We start from the raw sequence: 26,760 nt of genomic DNA, 5'->3' as shown, positions 1-26,760 counted from the left end.
ATGATCCTGGAGTCCCTTCCAACACATTTCATTTTCCAGTGTCTTGTACTCAGAGTTTTCCTTCACTGTCTGATGGACTATCTTTTCCTGACAGTGTTTGGGGTTCACCTCCCAACAGCTTCCCTTTATTATGCTTGATTTAGCACACCACTTTTCAGCTGATCTCTACTTTTGCTGATACAGCAGATGGGGATGTGAGATTCTCCTCCTTTCTTCTACCTATATTTGAGATGGTGCTTTTTAATAAATTAAACTTTAAGGAATTATCTCAGGGTAACATTGGTCTCTGTAAGAGATGAAATGTAAAATATTTATTATTTCTAAGTTACTTTTTGAAATTATAAGTTGTAATAGTAATATATTATCACTGTGAGGAAAAAAATCAAATGATTGTAAGGTTTTATGTTTAAAGCTCTCCTTTGCAATCCCAAAAATGATATTGGTTGCATTTTTAAGTTATGGTCTAAGAGTGGGCTCTCAATATGTTTATGTAAAATGTTATAGGAATTAAACTGCAATTTTACTTTTCTTCTTATTTAGTGGCCCTCAGATTCTCAGCTTGACTCTAAGGAACTGTCAGCTGGTTCTCAGTTTGTAGGACTCATGGCAGTTCTCACAGCATGTTTTTCAAGTGGCTTTGCTGGGGTTTACTTTGAGAAAATCTTAAAAGAAACAAAACAATCAGTTTGGATAAGGAATATTCAGCTTGGTAAGTTTTAAATGTTTTCTCATATTATTTTTAAAAGTGATTATATTGTTATATTTAAAGATGTCTATACATCTTTAAGTAAATGAGCCTTGCATAAAATCTGCTATTGATCCAAATATCTGGCAATGTTCTTGTCTTTTAAAACATTTTAGTTTAAATGAACACCTTTTATTTAAGAATATGAAAAACTTAGATCTGTGACATAAAGGTATACGTAGCCCATATCTGTCTTCACTATTTAGAGGCTTAGTAACTTTATCCTTGGTTGCCACTTCTTTCCCAGAAGGTTTTGCAAATAGCTTACATATTTTATTCCTGGAAAGGATGATTAAGATAATTAAGGAAGTTTGAAATGATGATTTTTTTGTCTCTGTTTTAAGATCTTTTTTTTTTTTTTTTTGAGATGGGATGTCGCTCTTTTTGCCCAGGCTGGAGTGCAATGGCACGATCTGAGCTCACTGCTCGGGTTCAAGTGATTTTCTTGCCTCCGCCTCCAGAGTAGCTGGGACTACAGGTGCCCACCACCACGCCTAGCTAATTTTTGTATTTTTAGTAGAGACAGAGTTTTACCATGTTGGCCAGGCTGGTCTTGAACTCCTGACCTCAGGTGATCCACCCAAAAGCGCTATAGTCCCAAAGCGCACTGGGACTATAGGCATGAGCCACCGTGCCTGGCCTCTGTTTTAAAATCTTATGTGCTGTTTTATTTTAAAATGTTATGTTTTAGCTCTTAAATACTGCAGCATTTTTCTAACTGAAGGTAAATAGTTTAAAAGAAAAAAATCTCTTATATTGAAGCCTTTGAACAAATATTTAAACTTCTCTTAGTATTGTAATATTTAAATCCCCCTACGAAGATTCCAGCATTTAGTATTCCTGGCATACATTCATTTTGGGTGATGTCATATAGAACTGCCCATGTGAAAAGCAGCTCATCTGAAAATCAACACATTCTATTTTAAGCTTTTGTCCTTGTGACTTTGAGGTTTACCTTTGAAACCACTATTTTTTTTTTTTCTGTCCATATACCATTTTATACATGAGGAAACTAAAGTGCAGAGAGGTTAAATAACTTGTCCAAGCTCACATTACTGGTAAGTAATGCACTCAGTATTTGAATTCAGGTAGTGTGGCTCTGTTGCACCATGTCTATCTTGATCAGCAGTCATACAGGCCCCTCTAGGCCCTAAATTGTCTGTACTCCTAATGGCCTATATTTTATGTCAAATCTTCCAAATTTTATTACAGTTCATCCTTCCACCTGTTTTCAAGTAATGTAATAACAGATTGCACCTTCATTTTAATCACATAGGATTTCTTTAAGTTTCTCTGCAAAATTTGTAGAAATGTGTCTTTTTTTTTTCATAAGAACATTCAAGGTAAATATTTTTAAAGCAAAATTTTATTAGCTTCTTTCGTTTGTCTAGAGAAAGTAAGCTCACAGGCATGAAAAGCATTAAGCAGTTTAATTCAATCTTTCAGAAATAATGTGTCTATAGCAGAGGGGTTAAGAATACTTAGTTTTGAAATCAGACCACTCAAATCCTGGTTTCATCACTTACCACCTATGTGACCTTAGGGAAGTTACTTCTTTCTCTGCTTCGCTTTCCTCATCTGCAAAATGTTCTAAATTTTACTACCTATCTCATATATTACTATGAGGATTAAATGAAATTACTATATGTGAAGTGTTTAGAATAAAGTGTCTAGGCCAGGTGTGGTGGCTCACACCTGTAATCCCAGCACTTTGGAAGGCTGAGGCTGGCGGATCACTTGAGGTCAGGAGTTCAAGACCAGCCTGGCCAACATGATGAGACCCCATTTCTACTAAAAATACAAAAATTAGCCAGGCATGGTGGTGGGCACCTGTAATCCCAGCTACTCTGGAGGCTGAGGCAGGACAATCGCTTGAACCTGGGAGGCAGAGGTTACAGTGAGTCAAGAATAAAGTATCTTACGTATAGTAAGCACTAATAAATGTCAACTATTTATATAAAATACAATATCAGAGAAAAAGAAATAATCAAGGTTTGTGTGATTTGCCTAAACTTTTCTTGAATTGTAAGATAAAAATGGAAGACATATCAGAATTCATGGTTCTAATGTGCTTCATGGATTTCTTATTATTTGGTGACCTCATAAGCTCTAATGCTCATAGAAAAAAAATGGTAACAGGCTTAACGTTTTTGAAAAGATACTTAAATAATTGCTTATTACAATTCAAAATTATAAGAACAAATTAAAACAATGTAATAGCATTTTTCAAACATCAAATTGTCAAAGATTAACATGATAAGATCCAATTTTAGCTAGAGAATAGAGAAGCAGGAACTCTATTACCTATTGTTCCTAGGAGTATAGATTGATATAACCATGTTGGATTTCAATTTGGGAATATTTGGTATATTTGCTAAAATTTTAAATATGTGTAGGCTGTAACGTAAGAATTCCAAGTCTGGATAAGGATCTATCCTATAAGAGCACAAAGATAAGTAGTGTGAGCACCAGTAGTGTGAGCTTGGGCAAGTTATGTAACCTCTTTATGCTTTAGTTTCTTCATCTATAAAATAGACATCTACCTCATAGTGTTGTATATCAGTTAACATACAGGAAGCACTTAGAATAATTCCTGTTACATGCTGATACATACATATTTGCTATTATAATCCATACAAAGGAATATTATGCAACTGTTAGAATGCAGTAGACCTGTTTATGCTGACATGTATGACATGTATGTATCCTTCTATAATGTATACTTTTTTGGTAATTACAAAGTCTTACTTTCATAAATTAAAAAACTTTACTGGATGTGGTGGCTTGTGCTTCTAATCCCAGATACTTGGGAGGCTGAGATGGGAGGATTGCTTGAGAACCAGGAGTTTGAGATCTGAGCAACATAGTGAGACCCTGTTTCTTAAAAAAAATATATATATGTGTAAGGCTGGATGCGGTGGCTCACGCCTGTAATCCCAGCACTTTGAGAGGCTGAGGAAGGTGGATTGTTTGAGCTTAGGAATTGGAGACCAGCCCGAGCAACACTACAAAACTCTGTACAGAAAACAATAACAAAAAAAAAAAAAAAAATTAGCCAGGTGTGGTAGCATGTGCCCGTGGTCCAAGCTACTTGGGAGGCTGAGGTGGGAGGATCGCGTGAGTCCAAGAAGTCAAGGCTGCAGTGAGTTGTGATTGTGCCTCTGCACTCCAGCCTGCTGAGTGAGAGAGTAAAATCCTATCTCAAAATATACATATTATATATATTATATATAAAACTCTTCTGATGGTATTTTTTACGTGTGTGTGTATATATATACACACGTACATATTTTATATATATAATACCATCATATAAAATACCATCAGATGTGTTTTGGCAATTATATGCCAGCATTAATTTCATGTTTGAAATTAGACATTAAAAGGATAGAGCTGACTTAAATGGAATTTTAGAGCATTTCACATCCTTTTCACTTCCTTTCTATTGTGGAATACTTTGATTAGTTATGACTTCATTTTTAAAAATTGCTTTACCCTTGCACTCTTTAACTGCATATATTTCAAAGGCTACCCATAAAAAGCGGTCCCTGTCAGCATGAATTTCTTTATTTATAGCCTAGCAATGCTTCCGGGAGTCTCTTATTCCAATAGTCATGTGATAGACTGTTTTTGAGGTGAGATTCAACATGAACAAGACAGTTTCTGCTCTTACCAAGTTGACTTTCTCTAACAGTGAAGCTTCAGTAACACAGAATCTAATGTTTTCTATGACTGTTTCTTAGCTGTGATTTTTTGGGTATTAATTATTAGTTATACTTTCAAAACAAAACTTTATTTATTTACTTTCTAGAGACAGTCTCGCTGTTTTGCTCAGACTGGAATGCAGTGGTAGAATCATAGCTCACTGTAACCTCAAACTTCTGGGCTCAAGTGATCGTCCCACCTCAGCCACCTGATTAGCTAGGACTACAGGCGTGCACCACCACACCTAGCTAATTTTAAAATTTTTTGGTAGAGATAGAGTCTTGCTTCATTGCCTGGGCGGGTCTTAAACTCCTGGGCTCAAATGATTCTCCTGCTTTGCCCTCCCATAGTGCTGGGATTTCAGGCGTGAGCCACTGTGCCCACTCTCGAAACTTCTTAATAAGGAAAAATGTTGTACTCCCTGCCTGAGCTTTTATATTTGTATGTACCAATGTGAATATATGAAAATCTAGATCTAGCAAGAGGAAGGTGGAAGAACAGTGACATATTCCAAATGTGAGCAATTTGCACATATTTGAATGGGCTAGCCATATAATCATCTAATTTGTGCATTGTATTATTTTAGTGCTCCAAAGTTGATAATGTCTGTTATTTTTTATATTCTGTCTTTGTCTTTTTACATTTGTATGTCTTTGTCTTATAGTCATAAACTAAGTATACTTTTGTTAAGTATACAAAACCAAGTAAAGATTTTTTAAAAAATCTAATTTTGGCTGGGCGTGTGCCTCACACCTGTAATCCTAGCACTCTGTGAGGCCGAGGCAGGTGGATCACGAGGTCAGGAGATCGAGACCATCCTGGCTAACACAGTGAAACCCCGTCTCTATTAAAAATACAAAAAATTAGCCAGGCGTGGTGGCAAGCACCTGTAGTCCCAGCTATTCAGGAGGCTGAGGCAGGAGAATTGCTTGAACCTGGGAGGCGGAGGTTACAGTGAGCCGAGATCACACCACTGCACTCCAGCCTGGAACAGAGCAAGACTCCATCTCAAAAAAAAAAAAAAAAAAGAAAGTAATCTAATTTTATCAAAAAGAAAAAGTTAAGTATAAAATTATTTGGAATGTCAGTGGAAAAGATATTTCTCTTCAGAAAAACTAAATGATACATCATGTAGACTTTACTTTTTTTTAGGTTTCTTTGGAAGTATATTTGGATTAATGGGTGTATACATTTATGATGGAGAACTGGTATCAAAGAATGGATTTTTTCAGGGATATAACCGACTGACCTGGATAGTAGTTGTTCTTCAGGTAAAGCATTTAAAGTCTTAGATTTAATGTTAATAAACTCTATTTTAATATAGAGAATCAAAGTAGCTCCTGATATGCTGATGTGAGGGGAAAAGGTCACTACTGTTAGTGCTCTCGTATCTAGTTTATTCAAGGAAGTTAGAATAGAAGTGATCTTAATGCTGTAATGAAATCTTATTTTGAAAAGGGATCTTTAATGAACTTTGTGGTATTTAAATGTAACATAATGAAAATACGGGTTTAAGAATAAAAGACCTGAAGGTTAAGGCAAATATAACTTTGGATTTTTCTATAAGTCTTATCATTGTGCAGGAAGTCTGGGTCAGCCATTAAGACCCAAGAAGCAGATCTGGATATTTAATTGTGACAATTCATAGCCTCATATTGTAGTTACATATTGGAAAACGTCTGTCAAATTCAGTTTATATATAGCTTGGAATTGTTCAAGGGTTGAGTAATTAATTACATCTTTAAAAAATACATATGGAGAATTCTAGAGGATATAAAAATGAAGACACAAGTCACTATCCTTAGAGCCTCCTATTCTTCTAGAGATATTTGAAGCCTAAGAAGCAAGGCTCCAGAAAGGAAGGTGAAGGTGGCAAAGGATAGTTGTGTTTTTTTTATTTTTATTTTTTTGAGACGGAGTCTCGCTCTGTCGCCCGGGTTGGAGTGCAGTGGCCGGATCTCAGCTCACTGCAAGCTCCGCCTCCCGGGTTTACGCCATTCTCCTGCCTCAGCCTCCCGAGTAGCTGGGATTACAGGCACAGGCGCCCGCCAACTCACCCGGCTAGTTTTTTTTTTTTTGTATTTCTTAGTAGAGACGGGGTTTCACCGTGTTAGCCAGGATGGTCTCGATCTCCTGACCTCGTGATCCACCCATCTCGGCCTCCCAAAGTGCTGGGATTACAGGCTTGAGCAACCGCGCCCGGCCAGGATAGTTGTGTTTTAAAAGCAGGTAGGATACTTCTATTTTTATTTGTTTATTTGTTCATTTTTTTGGAGATGGAGTCTAGCTCTGTCACCAGGCTGGAGTGTAGTGGCGCGATCTTGTGTCACTGCAAACTCCTCTTCCCAGGTTCAAGTGATTGTCCTGCCTTAGCCTCCTGAGTAGCTGGGATTACAGGCATGTGCCACCACGCCCAGCTAATTTTTGTATTTTTAGTAGAGACGGGGTTTCATCATGTTAGCCAGGATGATCTTGATCTCCTGACCTCGTGATCCACCCACCTTGACCTCCCAAAGTGCTGGGATTACAGGCGTGAGCCACCGCGCCCAGCCAGATACTTCTATTTTTAAGATAGCAGAAAAGGAGACAAGGATAAGTGAAAATTTGAAAAAAATAATTAAAAGAAAATTTGAAGCGGAGATAGGGTGAGTCAAGAGAGTTTATGTATGATGTATCTTATTCCAGCAAAGAGAAGAAGCCCCCTTCCCTTAAAAAGGGGCTGAAGATATGAGAAAAATAAAAAATGTTTGGTATAACTGGTATGAAGGATTCAATAGGGAGTAAACAGATGAATGACAACATTGCCAAAAAATATTGGGACTGAAACATTAATTTGTAGTAAGCTCAACTGGCATAATTTATGACTTTCTCTAAATAAAGCTTCCATCATAGAAGAGGTGTTTTGAAAGTTGTTATAGTAGGTAACCCAGATTTGGAAAATGTTAAGTAGTCTTTGGCAGAAAGCAGAACTGTGTAGTATAGTAAAACCTCATTATTAAAGTAGCTACAATTGGGAATTTGAGAGGGATTAGGTAGAAAGTTCTTTCTACAGTCTTAAAGAAAGAGCACAATTAAAATTGTGCCTTAGAAAACTTAATCTGACAGTAATAAAAGGTGGAATTGAACGGGGAGAAACTATAGGAAAAAAGTCAAATTAAGAGGTTATTGAAAGGCTGTAAAATGACTCTGATTACTAATTTTACTCAAAAGTAAAAATATTTCACTATTTAAAGTGACTAGTCCTCTCACGTTTGTCCAAACAAGTGATGTTTAATTACTAAATTGGATAATGAGAGACATTTTATTTGCAATATGGTCAAACTCCATTATAACAAACTGCAGATTATCCTGGTAGTTACTTTTATTAAATGCCTTTTGAAATAAGAGGGCTATTGAACAAAACCTGTAAGTCTATTTGTTGTGAGAGATGTTTAAAATCAATCCCTTACTATAATGGGATTGAATTTATAGGACAAAAGCTTAAAGCTTTATTAAATAATGAAATTGTTTTGAAATGCAGTTTTATATGTGTGTTTTAAAAAATATTTTTTTAAAACTTCTGCAGGCACTTGGAGGCCTTGTAATAGCTGCTGTTATTAAGTATGCAGATAATATTTTAAAAGGATTTGCAACCTCTTTATCGATAATATTATCAACATTGATCTCCTATTTTTGGCTTCAAGATTTTGTGCCAACCAGGTAAAATATTATTTTCTATTTTTTTAATCCCCAAAAGTATATAGAAAAATTAGAATTCTCCGTAAGGTGATCTGATAAATTTGAAGAAGCATTGAAATATAATTTTAAAAATTTATTTAACTATGTTTTAAAAATATTTCAAATTAAAGTCATGAAATAAAGTCTTCTTCTGAAAAGTTTTTTATACAAATTTGGCTGGCCAGAATTTTCCCAATAAATAGATGTGAATATTTTCCCTGCAAAGTAAAAAAAAGTGATATAAAAAAGTTAATAAGTCATATAAAGTCATAAAAATAAGTCATGTAATGACATTTTTAAAATACGGAATTTACATGACTTCCTTGAAGAAGACAGTTTATATAGAGAATGTGGCTCATGAGGAAACTCAATTAGGTGGTAGCAGGAAGAGCAGACTGGAAAGGAATTGCAGGAGGAGTTATAAGTGAGGAAGGAGACCCAGGACTCTGTAGTTTTATGGATGCTAAGGGAGGAGATAGCATCAGGAAAAATTGAGTGTAATGAATATCCATTACAGACAGCATTGAAAATTCTAGTATTTTGTTTAATTTATAATCCCAGACTAGTGGGAAATTTTAATTGTTTCCAGGACACCACTCTTGGTTTTCCTCCAACTTTACTCTTCTCCTGATTTTCTCAACCTCTAAACTTTGGAATCTCCCAAGGATCTTTTATTTATTTATTACTTTATTATTTATATGTTTATATTTTTGAGACAGGATCTCAGTTTGTCACCCAGATTGCAGTGTAGTGGCATGGTCATAGCTCACTGCAGCTTCAAACCCCTGGGCTCAAGCAATCCTCCTGCCTCAGCCTCCCGGGTAGCTGGGACTACAGATGTGCTTTGTTGCCCAGGCTGATCTTGAACTTCTTACCTTAAGCAATCTTCCCACCTCTGCCTCTCAGAGTGGTGGGATTATAGTCATATGCCACTGCGCCGAACTCATTTGTGTTTTTGAGAATGAAATAGGATTATGGATGGAATTTGGCACTATAAAAATATAATATCCTTTTTATATTTTTATATTGAACTTTGATGGTTTTAATTATTTTCTAGCAATCTAGACAATAGGTCTGGAACATACATGTTGAGATTTGTAGTTCTTATGAGATAAAAATTTAAAAGCATTTCTGTTTTCAGCTTTGTATGGAAATGAATCACTTAGCTAGTGAGACTTAGACTAACAATGAACACTTATATCTTAATTTTGTAACCTTAATCGTATTCCCTGTTCATAAGATGAGGAAATCATATGTTTTAATGTACTTTGAGAATGTTTGCACCTTGCAGATTTTTAGATTTTACTTTAAAAATCATACCTTTTTTTTTTTTTTTAAAGAACCTTATGTAAGGCTGAGGTAATTAAATCTTTGAATTATGCAGAGAATAAACAAATAAATGAACAAGTAAGCCAACAGAGGGACAAAAGAGTAGTAGTTTGGCAATGAGATATATGCCTGCCCGTAAATTCATGTTTCTGAGGAAGTATATAAGGTTTGTTGGGTTGAAGATAGAAAGAGAAAAGACAATGATACTGCCATTATTGAATGAATGAACGAACGAATGAATGAATGAATGAATGAATGAATGAATGAATGAATGAATATTTTGAGAATATGCTCAGGACACTCAGCCAGATGGAGAAGATGGATTCTTTTTCCTAAAATAGGTAACTAAGCCCTCTGTCTTTATGCATCTTACCTTTGTGGATAATACATTTTCAGTAATAAATCTAGTGACATTTTCTCAATCTTCATTCAATTCTATCCTAAATGTAATAATATATTTGCCTTTAGCCTCATTCCACCTCCTGAAACTGGGTTGGTTGTTTGTTTGGCTTCTCTGAAATGGTATGCCTATACTTGCCTTTCTGATTGTCCCTTTGGTAGCTTGTCAATCCTTGCTCCCTCTCTCGGCCATCTCATCCACTGCCATGTCATATCTGTCTTCTCTAGGAAGATAAGTTCAAATTTCACCTAAACTCTAGATCCCTTTATTCTATTGACTGTTAGACATCTCCATTGATACAATATCACCATTACCCACTTCCCTAAATTATTTTTCTTGTGCTTGTTATTTTGCTTATTGGTGTTACCATTCTTCCATTTAGGGTTGCTTATTCTTTTATCAAAAGTTTATTAAGTGTCTACTATGTGCCTGCTGGCCACTGTGCTAGCTCCTGGAAAAGGAGTGCATGAATGAGACACAATTTGTTGTCTTCAAGGTCATCAAGGTTTGGTGACCATCAAGTGATTGCAAAGACAGATGTGAATAAATGAATTATAACAGTATGTTCAATGCAACAATGGAAGTATACATGTAATAATTCTGTTAGAGGGGGCTCAGATCCTTGAAGTAATCATTACATTCTGATAGTTTTTTCCTAATATATATATTTTTTTCTGGGACAATTTTCTCTCTCAGAACCATCTAAAAATTGCTGGCTTGAGAAACAGGTGTTTCCTGACATTATTAGGTATTCAAGTAGATCCTGCTAAAGATATTATAGAAAGGATTCCTGCAGTGGATGCAAAGGTAGACCATAGAATCTTTCAGTTGAGCATGAACTTTCAGTCCATGCCATTCCAAAGTTCCAGAAAGCTAAGAATAGTTCATAATGACTAATGAAGACAGTGTCTAGTAATTAATAATTACCAAATATTAATGTGGTAGCAATTTCTTCAAGATACATTATAGGATGTTTTATGTTATCCTAATAACTTTATATGTATAACTGCAAGTCTTTTGAAGAGTTAACCATTTGCATCAAGTCAAATCTAGTTATAAATCATAACAGATAATTACTGAGCTCCCTGTATATGCTAGGCACTGTGGGTACCACAGTGAATGAAGAGCACGTGGTTGAGCAGGGGAGTGGACTTATGCATCATTTAATGGCAGTGTGGTAAGTGTTATGCTAGGGGAGTTCTGCCTAGGGGAGTGAGTCTTGGAGACATTAGACCTGAATTATGAATAAGGATTTTCTAAGAAGCAAAGAAACTGTGGACAGAAGGAATAGTATCTCTAAAGACACTGTCAAGAAGGTGTATGTTGTGTTCACTGAGTGGAGTGGCTGAATTATAGATTGGGTGGCATGAAGTGGGGAGGATGAGTTTGGAGGGACCATATTATGAAGGGCCTTTTAATAATGATTAGTAATTATTTTTCATTTACAGACAATTAAAAAAAAAACAGGAGCATGGCTTTGGATTATTAGTAGAAACTTTAAATCCAAAACTAGCTTATGTCTCTATAATAGCATTTTAAAAAATGTACACATTAAAAGTTAAGATTGCACTTTGGGAGGCTGAGGCAGGCAGATCACTTGAGGTCAGGAGTTCGAGACCAGCCTGGCCAACATGGTGAAACCCTGTCTCTACTAAAAATACAAAAAATTAGCGGCGGGTGGTGGTGCACAGCGGTAATCCCAGCTACTTGGGAGGCTGAGGCAGGAGAATTGCTTGAACCTGGAAGGCGGAGGTTGCAGTGAGCCAAGATCACACCACCGCACTCCAACCTGGGTGACAGAAGAGACTCCATCTCAAAAAAATAAATAAAAGTTAAGATTCAGGCCGGTCACAGTGGCTCATGCCTGTAATCACAGCATGTTGGGAGTCTGAGGCAGATCACTTGAGCCCAGGAGTTCAAGATCAGCTTGGGTAACAAAGTGAAACCTCGGCTCTACAAAAAATAGAAAAGTTAGCCAGGTGTGGTGGTTTGCACCTGTAGTCCCAGCTACTTAGGAGACTGAGCTGAGAGGATTGCTTGAACCCTGGAGGTCGAGGCTGCAGTGAGCCATGATGACAGCACTGCACTCCAGAGCCTGAGTGACAGAGTGAGACCCTGTCTTTAAAAAAAAAAAAAAAAAAAGTTAATATTTGTAGTCTAGTCTAGTTCACATATCCAGTCTTCATTTCCAGTGTATCGTAAGGTAGACTGTATCTATAGATACATAGGATAAAGAGGAAACCAAGAACTCCCTGCATTTAATGTAATTCCTTTTGTAAAGCATCCTATAAAAATTGGTCCTGAGTTTTGCTTATTACTATCTTGGATTTTAAACTAAACTTTACCTTGGTTTAACATGACAGAATAAAATTTTCCTTTCATATGTTCAACTGAAGAATTAAGACCTTTTGTTATTGAATGTATTGTATACAAAATCCCTATTAAGGTGAAATACAGAAGTTAAAATATCTTTGTTTTAGAAGACAGTATAGTGCAGTGGACGAGAGTACAGGCTGTAGAGTTAGACATACCTGAGTTTGAATCCTCTTGAAGTTATGGGGCTTTAGACAAGTTCTTTAAATTCTTTAAAACTGTTTCCTCATGTGTAAAAAGTGAATACTAGTACATCTTCATAGAGTTGCTGTGAGAACTCAATGAAATAATGCATATAAAGCACTTAGCCAGATACCTGGAATGTAGTAGGTACTCAAGATTTGTTAGCTGTGTTACTGGAACATTTTTCCCCAAATTATAATTATTTTTATAGTAAAGAAATAGAAGGAACTTATTCTGCTTTTAATCTGATTTTCTCTTTTTTATTTTGTCTTCGTCTTATTCAGTGTCTTTTTCCTTGGAGCCATCCTTGTAATAACAGCTACTTTTTTATATGGTTATGATCCCAAACCTGCAGGAAATCCCACTAAAGCATAGTTGTATACTATCTTTAACTGGTTTTTCACGATGGTGCACTAGGAATCTCGACATTAATCTTGCACAGAGGACTTCTACAGAGTCTGTGAAGATATCATCATGCTGAATCTGATCATACTGTTTTTTTAAAAGTTTAAGGATAAAATATGTGTATATGTAACAAAACACATTGCATCTAGAAATCAGAACTTGAAAGTATTTCCAGGGATTAGAATTAGAAGGAATATTAGAGAAAACTTGAAATCTGAGTTTAAAAAGATTTTACCTTTTTGATTGCTGCAGAAATGTCCTATGCACTCTTTGCAAGAGCACACAACAGATGTCAGATATCAATTTTTGCAAATTAGATTTAATGTTATTAAGTGTTTTTATCTTACTCTTTCTGTACAGATATATCAAATCACATGAAATATTTAAAGTTTGAAAATTATAATTACCTATAAAGCTGTGAAAAAATAGAAGTATAATTTGAAAAAACATTTCACTTATCAGAGATTTTTATATTTATACAAAAGATTACTAAATGAAGGATGGCTAAATGTTTTTTGTTCAATTACATAAAAATTAATAAAGTAATATTCTGGGTCTGATTTGTCAGAGAATAAATATCATATCTAAATTTAATGTAGAGATACATACTATTTCTCCATATGAATTTTAAGATATTTTAGTGCTTCAAGACTGCTGAAAGCAATCCAGTTGCTCCTGTGCTAGCCAGAGAATTTTATAGTAATGGGAGGTTAGCCCCTAATCTCTTCATTGCATTTCATTTCTGTAAATCAGATTAAATCCTTAATATTATTTTAAATTAAAATTTGTAATTGCCATTAAATTTTCAAAATGTAATTTAAAAGGATTAAATACTCATTTAATAATTTGAAATAATTATTGTATCATATCTACATTTGGAGAGTTTTGAATTATCAAGCATATACTGTATATAGTTAGAAAGTTATTAAATGAACATTTTACTCATTGATCTGTAAAAACTTCTTTACAACTGTTGACAAAAAGAACATTCAAACAAATAATAGTACAGATGTCAGTGACTGAGACCAAAATGACTTTTCTTGGAGACATTCCAGATTGCCATATTACATTATTTTAAACAGCGCTATAACTTTAAATCCAAAGCTGCTCGGAAGAATTTTTTAGGTCTCTCATAAGCCTGTTCTTCCCTGATCACACAAGTGGAAGAGGTAGCCAAATTTTGAATTCCCCTTCTGTGTTCCCACAAGAGCTGCTGAGAAGGCCGGGTGCAGTGACTCACGCCTGTAATCCCAGCACTTTGGGAGGCCGAGGCAGGTGGATTACAAGGTCAAAAGATTGAGACTAACCTGACCAACATGGTGAAACCTCGTCTCTACCAAAAATACAAAAATTAGCTGGGCATGGTGGTACGTGCCTGTAATCCCAGCTACTCGGGAGGCTGAGGCAGGAGAATCGCTTGAACCCGGGAGGCAGAGGTTGCAGTAAGCGGAGATTGTGCCACTGGCACTCCAACTTGGGTGACAGAGTGAGACTCTGTCTCAAAAAAAAAAAAAAAAAAAAAAAAAAAAAAGCTACTGAGAAGGAGCCACCATTTTGCTTTAAAATAGTGGTTTTTTTTCCTTTTTAATGAACACTGGAGCTGAGGATTCAGATTACATGAGTTATTTAATAAGTTGGTTAAAGGGAGAGAGAATATATTATAAATGGTAAGATTTGGTGAGCAAAAATGCTTTCTATAATTTGAATATGGGTTTAATTTAATTATTAACTATAGACAGAATTACTTACTGAGTATAAGAAGTATTTTACTGGCTGGGCGCTGTGGCTCACACCTGTAATCTCAGCAATTTGGGAGGCCGAGGTGGGTGGATCACAAGGTCAGGAATTCGAGACCAGCCTGGCCAGCATGGTGAAACCCTGTCTCTACCAATAATACAAAAATTAGCTGGGCATGGTGGTGCACGCCTGTAGTCCTAGCTACTCAGGAGGCTGAGGCAGGAGAATTTCTTGAACACACCAGTTGGAAGTTGCAGTAAGCCAAGATCGCTCCACTGCACTCCAGCCTGGATGACAGCAAGACTCTGTCTCACAAAAAAAAAAAAAAAGAAATATATATATATGTTTACATACACACACACCCACAGTATGAATGAAAAAAGTAAAATACTTTTTTTTTTTTTTTTTTTGAGACAGAGTCTCACTTTGTCGCCAGGCTAGAGTGCTGTGGCCCGATCTCGGCTCACGGCAACCTCCCACTCCCTGGTTCAAGGGATTCTCCTGCCTCAGCCCCTGAGTAGCTGGAATTACAGACGTGAGACACTGTCCCCGGCCTACACTGTATATATTTTTAAAGACTGTTCTAATAGATATAAAAACTGTAAAAAATAAGTATTTTTATATAGCTCTCATGGATTTTATTAAACAGAATTTGACTCAAAAATACTATGTTGCATACTGTTGGGTACACTTGCCTAACGTGAACTGGCAGTGTTACCTTGCTTTTGCAGTAATAATCTACAGATTGCAGGGCTCATCAATTCCATCCAAAGTTTAAAAGCATTTAAAATTACCAAATCTTTAAAATCACTTTGGTGGTGATTCCAAATTGGTACCAAGCAAACTTTGTGGATTCCCAACATGATTTTCACTAACCACCCTTTAGAATTTGCTTAATAAGTTCACCACATTTTGAACATGGTAGTTTTAGATTGCAATAATATTCAGACTTACATTATTACTTACTGCTACGTAAAATCTAAATCCTGCAAATGCACAGAATTCAAGATGAAATATGATTTATGTTTAACGCACATTGAAGTATTGGTTGGGTACTTAAATGTATTAATGCAGTGTGCATTCACATTTAATCAGGTTTAGTCTGTTTCTATTTTAATAATTTAAAAAACTTATACAAGTAAATTAGATATTAGACATGTTACAGTGGTAACACATTTTTAGGTGTCAAAACGCAGTTTTCAAAATTTCTAATGAAAGTTATAAAAATGTAAACAAGAATTGTAAAAATGGACAAAGTAGTCAAGTATATTTTCAAAGCACGATTTTATTGGGCAGGCATAATTTATATTTTGCTTTTCTAGTGGGTTTGAAAATGTTTATTAGAGATTGGGCTATGTGGTTTATAATTTTTAATTCATAAAAAAGTAATCATACATGAGAAGGTAGACCTATGCCCTAGGATCATGTCACATATACAGATAATGCCATTTCCTTATGTGTGTGATGTGTATTTTGATGACCTCCACAGGCCTCACTGTATCAAGCTTTTATAATGATGACTCCCATCATTATTTAAATTCCTATACTTTTTGTTTGTTATCACGCAACTACTTTGTTCAATGTGAAAATGTGCTAACTCATGGGAGAAGAGTGCCAATCGATAGTTCTTTTAAAAGTTAAGAATATGGTATTTGGGAAGAAAAGTTTGAAATGCAACAGATGGATGTTTCAACACAGCAGTATTATATTATCAATTCTTTAATAAGTGATTTTAGAGATGTTATAGGCTACTTTTATGGTGGAATATATAGTTTAGAGATGCAAAACTTAAATGTTTACATCAATTTATATTGAATGTCATAATTTCATGGAAGGAAAGGTAGCTTAATATTTAGATTCTAAGGAGATATAATCTGAAAGAAAACTGGTTATATTCTCTACACTTACTGTAATACTGATTATTCTTACATATCAAATTATTGAACTTTTAAAATTTCATTGTACAGTCATTAAACTGAGTTGGGTTTTTTCTTAAAGGGTTTAGCATCGCTCATTTGATTTACACATTCACATTATAATATTTAATTATCATGGGTGAATACGTTACATAAAAAAGGTTTATAAAAGTTATTTATGCTATATTGAAAGTCATCTTATGAATCTCCAGGTTATTTAAAGTAGTTACAGGAGCAGAGAACAAGCACCTTTATCAAAATCTGGTCCTATGTGCCTTGCTTTACCAAATACCTGATTTTTCTGGAGGGTGTTCCTGTAATTCACAACTTTAGACACATGGGCAAAATTAGGATGTTTTAAGAATAAATACATGTCTATTTTTTTGGTTGTTTCAACATTAGCTCTTTAAATTCATTAACAAAATTAAAATAGGTATATTACAAAAGCATAAACATTTGTGAACAGTGCTTACTTAAATTGTGATACTATTGCTCCATCACTGAACTTTTTGAAACTTTAACAATTGTATAAAACTGTGTTTGTTGTTTCATTTGTAATTACAAAATATAATTTACTGTAATTTAAAAACTTTTTAAAATAATTTGGATCCTGACTTTGTCTATATCTGTATTTCATTTGTTTAGAAAGATTCTTTTGGGTTTGAGAATGTAATTTGTATATTTAAATTTTTTATGGACATAATTGAAAGGAATGTATAAACTGGTCTTTTGTTAAATGGTTTTTAATTGATAAACTTCTCTTGTCATTTTTGGTATCCAGCTATTACCTATTTAATAGATTTATTGAAATAGATTATTTTCATAAAGAACTCTATACAAATCTTTTTCTATATTTCCTTATTTTCCTATTTACCTGTGTCTGTGACCTAACCTATGAATTTGTCTTCTCTCTTTATATATCAGAAATGAGTTGCTGATCTTTTTCTCTAGCTCTGTAGTACCTCTATCACTATCACATGTGATCTTTCATCCTTTTATCTAGCCCATACTGTAGCATGAAAGACTGGGTTGGCCAAGTGCAGTGGCTCCTTCCTGTAATCCCGACACTTTAGGAAGCCAAGGCAGAAGAATCGCTTGAGCCCATGAATTTGAGGCCAGCCTGGGCAACATAGGGAGACCTTGTTTCTACAAAAAATCTTAAAAATAAAAGTAGCCAGGTATGTTGGCATGCACCTGTGGGGCCAGCTTCTCAGGAGGCTGAGGCAGAAGGATTGCTTGAGCCCAGCAAGTTGATGCTGCAGTAAACCATGATGACACTACTGGACTCTCGCCTGAGTGACAGTGAGACTGTCTCAAAAAACAAAAACTGAAACAACAAAAAAAGAAATATTGGGTTTATTTAAACTAGTTAGAATTTATGTTAATAACAGCCTAACATTTTTTGTTTTAAATATCTCTAGGCTAGCCTCAAGGTTAAGTAATTATAGAAGTTTGGTATATATTTTCTTCATAATTTGGATATAATTGCTTCAATTGTGACCGTCAATGGAATGCATGGAGATAAATTGTGTTAATATACAGGATTTTAGTCCTGTCTCTACTGCTGAAGTAACCTTACACAAAATACTTTGTAAAAAACCACTAAAGTGCCAGCATTTTAAAAATGTTTATTTTTCTTTGGTAACCTCTCATGAAAAGCACTAACTAAAAATGTTTAATAATCTTTTTTGTATTACAGTACTTCTTTTGTTGGAAATATATCACAATCCTCAAGTTCCAGTGCTACGCAAAAATATAATCTGAATCTTATAGATAATACGACCTTTTTTTTTTTTTTTGAGATGGCATCTCGCTCTGTCACCTAGGCTGCAGTGGTATGATCTTGGCTCACTGGAGGAACCTCCACCTGCCGGGTTCAAGCAATTCTGCCTCACCCTCCATAGTAACTGGGATTACAGGCCACGCCACCACGCCCAATTAATTTTTGTGTTTTTAGTAGAGATGGGGTTTCACCATGTTGGCCAGGCTGGTCTCAAACTCCTGACCTCAGGTGATCTGCCTGCCTCGGCCTCACAAAGTGCTGGGTTTACAGGCATGAGCCACTGCACCCAGCCAATACTGCCTTTCAAAAGAGACTGATAGTGACTAGCATTAGTAATCATACTGGTGGGGGTGGGCTTTTTTGGGGGTTTTTTGGGGGTTTTTTTTTGAGACAAGGTCTTCCTCCCATCGCCTAGGCTGGAGTGCGGTGACACAATCTTGGCTCACTGCAGCCTTGACAGAGCTCAAGCGATGCTCCCAGGAGCCTCAGTCCCCCAAGCAGCTGAGAATACAGGTGCGCGCCACCATGCCCAGCTAATTTTTGTATTGTTTTGTAGAGGTGGGGTTTTGCCATGTTGCCCAGATTGGTCTCAAACTCTTGAGCTTCAGTGATCTGCCTGCCTTGGCCTCCCAAAGTGTTGGGATTACAGGCGTGAGCGACCACACCCAGCCCATACTGGTCTTTCTTACAGTTTTTAAAAAGAGAATTCCTTTAAGGCAGGACTGATTACATATACACTCTAGAAAAGAAAACAGCAAGGAAGAAATAAATTGCCCTCAATTACCAAAGATTTGAGCTTCTACTATGGCTGAGAGTGTTTTGGTCATTGCAAATTCTGGGGTTTCCCAAGTTCACCCTCAATTCTGGCTAGAAAGATAAAACTTACTGAAAGCTGTTACACTCACAGTCATATTTATTACAGAGAAAGGAAATACAAATTAAAACCAGCCAAAGGAAGTGACACATAAAATAGAGTCTAGGAGTGGTCCAAACTTGAGCCTGTTGGTGTCCTTTTCGTGTAGAGTCACGGAAGGTGTTATCTGCTCCTGACCACAATGTTTGACAGTACACACATAGCATTGCCATTCAGGGAAGCTCACCTAAGCTTTGGTGTCCAGATTTTTATTGTGGCTCTATTAGTTGGCATGGTTGATTTTTTTTGCCCATGTAGTTGTCCTCTCTTTCCCACGTCTGCCCCTCCCTGGAGATCTGGTTGACATCAAGACTTCAGGGCCTCACCAGAGGTTATCTCCTTAGCATAAACTGTCAAGTGTTGCCTGAGGAACCCACAATGAATAAAGATATTCCTATCATTGAGAACTCCCAAAGACTTACACCAGAGCTTTCTTTGGATGGGCCAAATTTCTTACTACACAAAGATCATTCATCTCTATACACATCCTTCTGTATTGATGAGGATGATACAATCAACAACAATTCTTTTCAGAGACTTTTAATTTTTTTTTTTTTTTTTTTTTGAGATGGAGTCTCGCTCTGTCACCCAGGCTGGAGTTCAGTGGCGCAATCTCAGCTCACTGCAACCTCTGCCTCCTGGGTTCGAGCAATTCTCCTACCTCAGCCTCCCAAGTAGCTGGGATTACAGCTATCTACCACCACGCCCAGCTAATTTTTTTGTATTTTTAGTAAAGACAGGGTTTCACCACGTTGGCCAGGCTGGTCTCGAACTCCTGACCTCAGGTGATCTGCCTGCCTTGGCCTCCCAAAGTGCTGGGATTACAGGCATGAGCCACCACACCAAGCCCAGAGACTTTTAATTTATATATTTTCATTTTTAATTTTAGAATATCTGTCAAATTATTCTGAACATAACATGAATCTAGTGTGGAAAAATGTTTATAATCAGATACTGTGTTAAGAACATATATATACATATACAGAGAGCACAGAATTGTCATTTAGTTTTCAGTTCTTATGTATAATAACAACTTTATAAATGCTGGACTATTTTAAAGGACGAAATTAAAACATGGTTTATAAATGTTTTACCTGTACTGTATATTAATAAACAATTTTGAACTAATTTTAAATTAAGCATTACCTATCACCATTATAAGGAAGAGCTAAAACCTGATGCCAATTGTTATTTTGGCTCACAGTAGGACTTCACGAGTGTTAGGATCACATTTTCCTCCCTTGGACCTGAGAATCAGGTGTTTTTCGTTGATGCATTTATTTTCATTCATTCATTTAGGATTTCTAAAATGTTAGAGGTAATTTGTTTAAAACAAATAACATGGTGTTCTTTTGGAAATATACAGTTTATCTTAGATATACACTTTCCTCTTTTGAAAGGTAGAATTCACTGCAGGTTTAAAAGAATAATGAATGTTCTTAGAGTGTTTTGTGATAATCACTGAAAATTCACTTGTTAAAATATACTTAAAGCTTGTCCAACGCACGGCCCACAGGCTGCATGCAGCCCAGGATGACTTTGAATGTGGCCCAACACAAATTTGTAAACTTTCTTAAAACAGTATGAGATTTTTTTGCAATTTTTTTAAAGCTCATCAGCTATCACTAGTGTTACTGTATTTTATATGTGGCCTAAGACAATTCTTCTTCCAGGGTGACCCAGGGAAGCTGAGAGATTGGACACCCCAGCTTTAAATGTAGAGTATTTAAGACGTTCAGTTAAACGTACTAAATCAGACTTGTGTGATTTATACACAAAATCTGTGTGTGTGTGTGTGTGTTTGCTCTTTTAAAAGATAACACATGTACAAACATGATTTCAAATAATTGACGGTTTTTCCCTTTCGGCTAAAGTTTTATTTTATTTTATTCTGCTTGGATAGCAAATATAGCATTTTAAAATGATGATGCTAAGTGCTTTTTTAATATATGCATGCTGCTTCAATAGGTCTTTTAAATATAGCCAAGGCGGGGTAATATTTCCTGAGTGATGATAGAATTATAGAAAATCATGAAAGATGTGTGCCCATGTTTCATTTTATAACTTTAAAACCTGCCACTTATTTTGGATGTTATATATACCTAATACCTCAAATTTCCATTATTTCATATTATTTTTCTCCATTTCCCTCATGTGTCAAGTTTCATTTTGTTTTCAATATTTTGTTTTTATAATATTGCCATTTTAATGGCTTCAATCATGCTATGACAAATTGTGCCAATTTAGCTTTAAAACACTAATGGGCTACCTCCATGAACTCACACGTGCGGCACTGTTAAAGAACTTTTTTTAAAATTAAATTTTCTCCAGCTTTTCATTTTGCAGCATACAAAACAGTTGAAAGGCTGGTATACCACCTAAATCCAACCATTATTAACATTTTGCCACACTAGCTTTATCTCTGTGGGTACACTTTACCCCTACATACTCCAGCATGCATGACCTAAAGATACGGACATCTTAATTAACCTCAGTGCCCTTATGGCACCTAAGAAAAATTAATACAGGTCACTTCATCTAAGTTCAAATTCAAATACAGTTGCCCCTCTGTAAATGTGGGGGATTGGTTCCGGAACCCCCACCTCGTGTATACCAAAATCTGGGTACACTCAAGTCCTTAGGGGGAAACTGCGTATAAGAAAGTCCGCCCTCCCTATGGGCGGGTTTCACACCCCGCAAATACTGTGTTTTCCATCTGCATTTGGCTGAAAAGAATCTGCATGTAAGTGGACCCACGCAGTTCACATCTGTTGTTCAGGAGTCAACTGTATTCCCAATTGTCTCAAAAATGATTTTTTATAGCTTTTTTGTTTTGGGACCAGGGTAAAATCAAGGTTAATGCTTTGTATTTGACTGTCTCTTTTGGTCTAGAAGTCTCCTTCCTGCACCACCACCCACCCCTCAAGGGCTTTTTTATACCAAGAGACTGAACATGCTACCTCTAATGACTTTTCTCCCCATGATAGTACTCTGAAGGACCAAAGTTACTTTGCTCCTATTATGTGGTTTGATTTGTTCCCTTTATTTCTTTATGTCCTTTGAACTGGAAGTCAAGTCTATAGGTTTGATTACCTTCAAGCTAAATGTATTGGGTAAAAATATTTCATAGATTTTATATTGTATCATATTAAAAGACACAGATAATCTCATTATTAATGTTGGTAATTATTTGGTTAAGATGATGACTACCCCATTGTAAAGGTTATTGTAAAGTTCTCCCTGTTGTAAAGGTCATTTTTTCACCCTTAGTAATCTGTGGAGTAACGTTTTAGCACCAGGGGAATATTCTGTTTCCCAATGGCTTTAGCATCAGTTGATGATTCTTCACTGAATAATTTATTACACTGGGGTGCAAAATGGTGAATAATTTTTTTTAGTGCTCTGAATTTCTTCTACATTGATTAGTTTATATTCTTTTTTTAAAATAAAAAAAAAGTTTATTTCCCTCCTGTTTCTCCAATACCCCTCTTTACAAAAAAAGACTATGTCTTCATGAATTAAAAAAAAATTACTAAATATATTATAGCCAATCAGTTACAGTTCTTTTTGATGCTCACATATATTGTGAGCCTCTAGCCCATGGAAGTCACAGCAAGCTAGCTCTTGTGTTTTCTAAACATGACCACATTAGTCTTTTAGTCCTTATTTGCTTCAGGCACAATAAATCTGAGGCTTACCTTGTATTTGTCTTGTTCCAAATCTGGATTATCAGCTGATTCTCCAAGGAGCCCTATACCTTTTAAGAGGAGTGGGATTTATTTTATTTTTTCTTTGGAATCTTTCTAGCCAGTGAATGGAATTTATTATAGAATCCATTGTTACTGAGCTGTCATTTTTCTAGGCTATTTTAGTGGACATAGCTAGGAAATAATACAATTTTAAAAGATCATGAATTCAAATGAATATTTACAGTTAATATTTAGCAACATGGCCAGGTGCAGTGGCTCATGCCTGTAATTCCAGCACTTTGGGAGTCTGAGGTGGGAGGATCACTTAAGGCCAGGGGTTCAAGACGAGCCTGGGCAACAAAGTGAGATCCTATCTCTACAAAAAAATAAAAGATAAATTTTTTTCAAAAAGTTATATATGAAAAGCATACTCCGAAAAAGTCTAGCTGTCATACCTATCTCTCCATTCCTAACCGTCTCTTATAAGTAATTATTATAAGTAATTATTTTCTTAGTTTTCCAATTTACCTTTCATGTGTTTCTTTTTAAAAAGCAAACAGATACGTATATTGCTATACTTACTGTGCCTCTTTCACAACATGGGGTCTTTATAAAATTTCTTTGGATGTTTAGAAAGGTTTGTATGTTCTAATTTATGCTGATAACATTTTATATAATGCATTTAGAGTCCCCAATTTGCTTTGCGCCTCTACTATTTAATTCGACACCTTTAAATGATGTTCTTTGACTCTTACCTAATTATCTATGTGACAGTCAGTGAATATATTATCTCTTCATATATTTTGTAATTATCTTATTTCTATTTGATTAGAACATAGAATGTTTATACATTATTAAAATTTTTAAAAAATATATTTAATACCCTACTGATACTTACCTGAAGTCTCTCCAGTCAACTCTTGGCTGGATGAAGCTCTTCTGTATCTGTAGAGTATTCGAGGAGGGCTTGTAAGTACTGCACAATATTCTCTGAGTTGTGACATGTTTACAATTTCTTCTGGAGCCTAGATACTTGAAGTATAGCTTGGCCACATAGAAAATCCTTGACAAACATTTCCTTTTCTTGAGTTTGTCTGAATTTGTGCTTCACTGTTGGGTTGCTTGATGTTACTAACAAGAAGTGTGGCACCACTTGACTTTTTTCCGTTTTGGAAATGACATTTTGTTTGTTGTTGATTTTTTACCTAGAGGCCCAGATAATTTTTTCTATATTATTTTATCTCGATCCTTTCTATCTCATTTTTGTTCTCATAGCTGTTTTATTCTTCTTCTCTGTGTTTCTTTCTTTTATTTGTATCTCTCAGTTACCCTGTGATTTAGTTTTCATTTTTAGATGATTTTATCTTTTCACTATATTGCCTATGTTTGTTCAACTCTCATTTTACATCTTACTATTGAGTTTTAAAATTTTTATTTGCTGTGTTCTTTTATATGTGCAATTACTTAATTATATTCATGTTGGAGCGTTGTATATTATTTGCCTCTGCTTCATATTTTCTAGAGGGTAGTATTTTCTATTGATTGAAAAGTTTTCATTTTCTGTTTTTTATAATAGCCTTGTATGGATTTTTGGTGGCTTTTCTATTCATGATTAAATGTGTAGGATTTTCTTGAATAAGCAATAACAGGTGGTTCTATAGAATGGAGGGTAGAAGGGATGTGGGTGACTTACTCAGTTTTTCAGTTAAAGAGGACCCTCTTCTGTTAGCATGGTGAAGTGCAGTTTCTTTAATAAATTGTGCACAGTGGGGGTGGGATTTGGATTCTGTGATGCAATCTTGTTTCTTTAGGAATCTTACTTTTGGCCACTTGCCCTTCTTTCCAAGGAATCCCACTCCCTTTTCAAGGTGCCACATGAACTGTTTTCATGAACTTTCCAAACATTGGTTTCTGCTTGTTTCTAAGCCTGATTCTTGGCCTTCTCATTAATTTTCAAAACTGCCAGTATCCTTCCAAATAATTCCCTTTTGCTTACGTTGCGAGTACTAGTTTGTTAGCCAGTGTTAGTTTCTGTTGATCCTAACCAAATAACCCTAACTGACATATCAGTCTCTTAGCGCAAAGTTTGTGAATACGGTCATCCCTCCATATGAGGAGGGGAGTGGGAACTCGTTGTGGGACTTCCATGGATATCAAAATCAGTGGATGCTCAAGTCCCTTACATAAAATGGCATAGTATTTGGTTATCATCCTCCACATACATCATCTCTAGATTATTTATAGTACTTAATACCATGTAATGTTGTGTAGTCATACTGTATTTTTCACTTGTATTTCTGCTGTTGTTTTGTGGGATTTTAAAAAAATATTTTTATTCCGAGGATAGTTGAATCCACAGAAGAATACTGAGGGCCAGCTGTATTCACAACCCAAATCACATACAAAGCCACAAGTTCATACACAATATGCCTATTAGAACAGGACTGATCTCTCTTGTTTATCATTGCAGCCTTTCTAGCACAAAGCCTGGGACATTCTGGACATTTAGTATGTGTTAAATTTCTCTTACTACATTATTTCCAACAGTATTTACTGCAATCTGCAATTACCTTCCTTTTGTTTTGTAACTGTGTCCTCCACTAGAATGTAAGCTCTATGCAGATAAATACCGTCTCATTTATTGATGTATCCCTGGCATCTAACAAAACACTGACAAACATAGGCACCCAGTAAATTTCTTTTCAATGACTGAACAATAACCAGTTCATAAGGCTGGTAAAATTGGTATAGCTAGATAAAGTATGATTTTGAGGGGCTATGAAAATCAAAGTAACCACACAATAAATTATCAGCCCTCTACTTCCATTCAAAACAAGCTCCTGGGAATTGAATTATGAAATCTGTCATATTACTTTCTCTGAAGAACTTCAGTTGGATGTCAACTAAAAAGTTGCAGGCGAGGTGTGGTGGCTCAAACCTATAATCCCAGCACTTTGGGAGAAGCGAGTATCTCTTGAGGCCAGGTTTGAAACCAGCCTGGTCAACATAGCCAGACTCTGTCTTTACAAAAGAAAAATGAAAATTAGCCAGGCATAGTGGTATGCATTTGTAGTCCCACATACTTGAGAGGCTAAGGCAGAAGGATCATTTGAGCCCAGGCATTCGAGGCTGCAGGGGGCCATGATGGCACCACTGTACTCCAGCCTGGGTGACAGAGTAAGACCCTGTCTCAAAAAATAGTAATAATAGGCCACACATGGTGGCTCACACCTGTAATCCCAGCACTTTGGGAGGCTGAGGCGGGCAGATCACCTGAGGTCAGGAGTTCAAGCCTGGCCAACATGGTGAAATTCCATCTCTACTAAAAATAGAAAAAAAAATTAGCCAGGTGTGGTAATGGGGACCTGTAATCCCAGCTACTCGGGAGGCTAAGGCAGGAGAATCACTTGAACCTGGGAGCTGGAGGTTGCAGTAAGCCAAGATGGCACTATTGCACTGCAGCCTGGGTGACAAGAGCAAAACTCTGTCTCAAAAAATAAATAATTTAAAACAGTTTCAACATGAGAATACATGTTTTAAAACAAGTATACTAAATATACTTATTGACTGGAAAATATAACTAGAAGTGTCTATCAGGCTATAAAGTGCCTTTCTTCTCCCTTCCATGGAAATTAGTTTTTTTCCATTTTCAGTCAGTATGAAAATACAAGGAACAGGAAATTCAATCAAATTTACTTTTTAACATTTTATTTGGAAATAATTTCAAACTTACAGAAAAGTTGCAAAAAGAGTACAAAGAACTCATACATTCGTTTACTCTGTTTTTCCTTTTACCCTATACGTTAGTAATTTATAGCTGTGTAACAACCCCAAAGCTTAGTGGCTTACACCAAGTACTTTCATC

The 26,760-nt window shown here is 35.8% G+C and overlaps 1 protein-coding gene across 5 annotated transcripts in view; it reads left to right on the top strand.

The window, feature by feature from the left end:
* Window positions 1-26,760, top strand: part of LOC105485465 (solute carrier family 35 member A3) — a 64,384-nt gene that overhangs the window by 37,372 nt on the left and 252 nt on the right. The window contains exons 5-8 of one of the 5 annotated variants that reach the window (XM_011747838.2): window positions 541-709; window positions 5,603-5,721; window positions 8,016-8,149; window positions 18,210-26,686. In XM_011747838.2, the coding sequence (XP_011746140.1) occupies window positions 541-709; window positions 5,603-5,721; window positions 8,016-8,149; window positions 18,210-18,336 (549 nt within the window). In that variant the 3' untranslated portion in view covers window positions 18,337-26,686. The other 4 variants (XM_011747843.3, XM_011747841.2, XM_011747840.3 and 1 more) reach the window with 4 other exon arrangements.

The sequence above is a fragment of the Macaca nemestrina genome, chromosome 1, assembly GCF_043159975.1.
Source record: "Macaca nemestrina isolate mMacNem1 chromosome 1, mMacNem.hap1, whole genome shotgun sequence".
Lineage (NCBI taxonomy): Eukaryota > Metazoa > Chordata > Mammalia > Primates > Cercopithecidae > Macaca > Macaca nemestrina.
The sequence above is the reverse complement of the archived record's forward strand: the minus strand, read 5'-3'. Positions and strand labels throughout refer to the sequence as shown.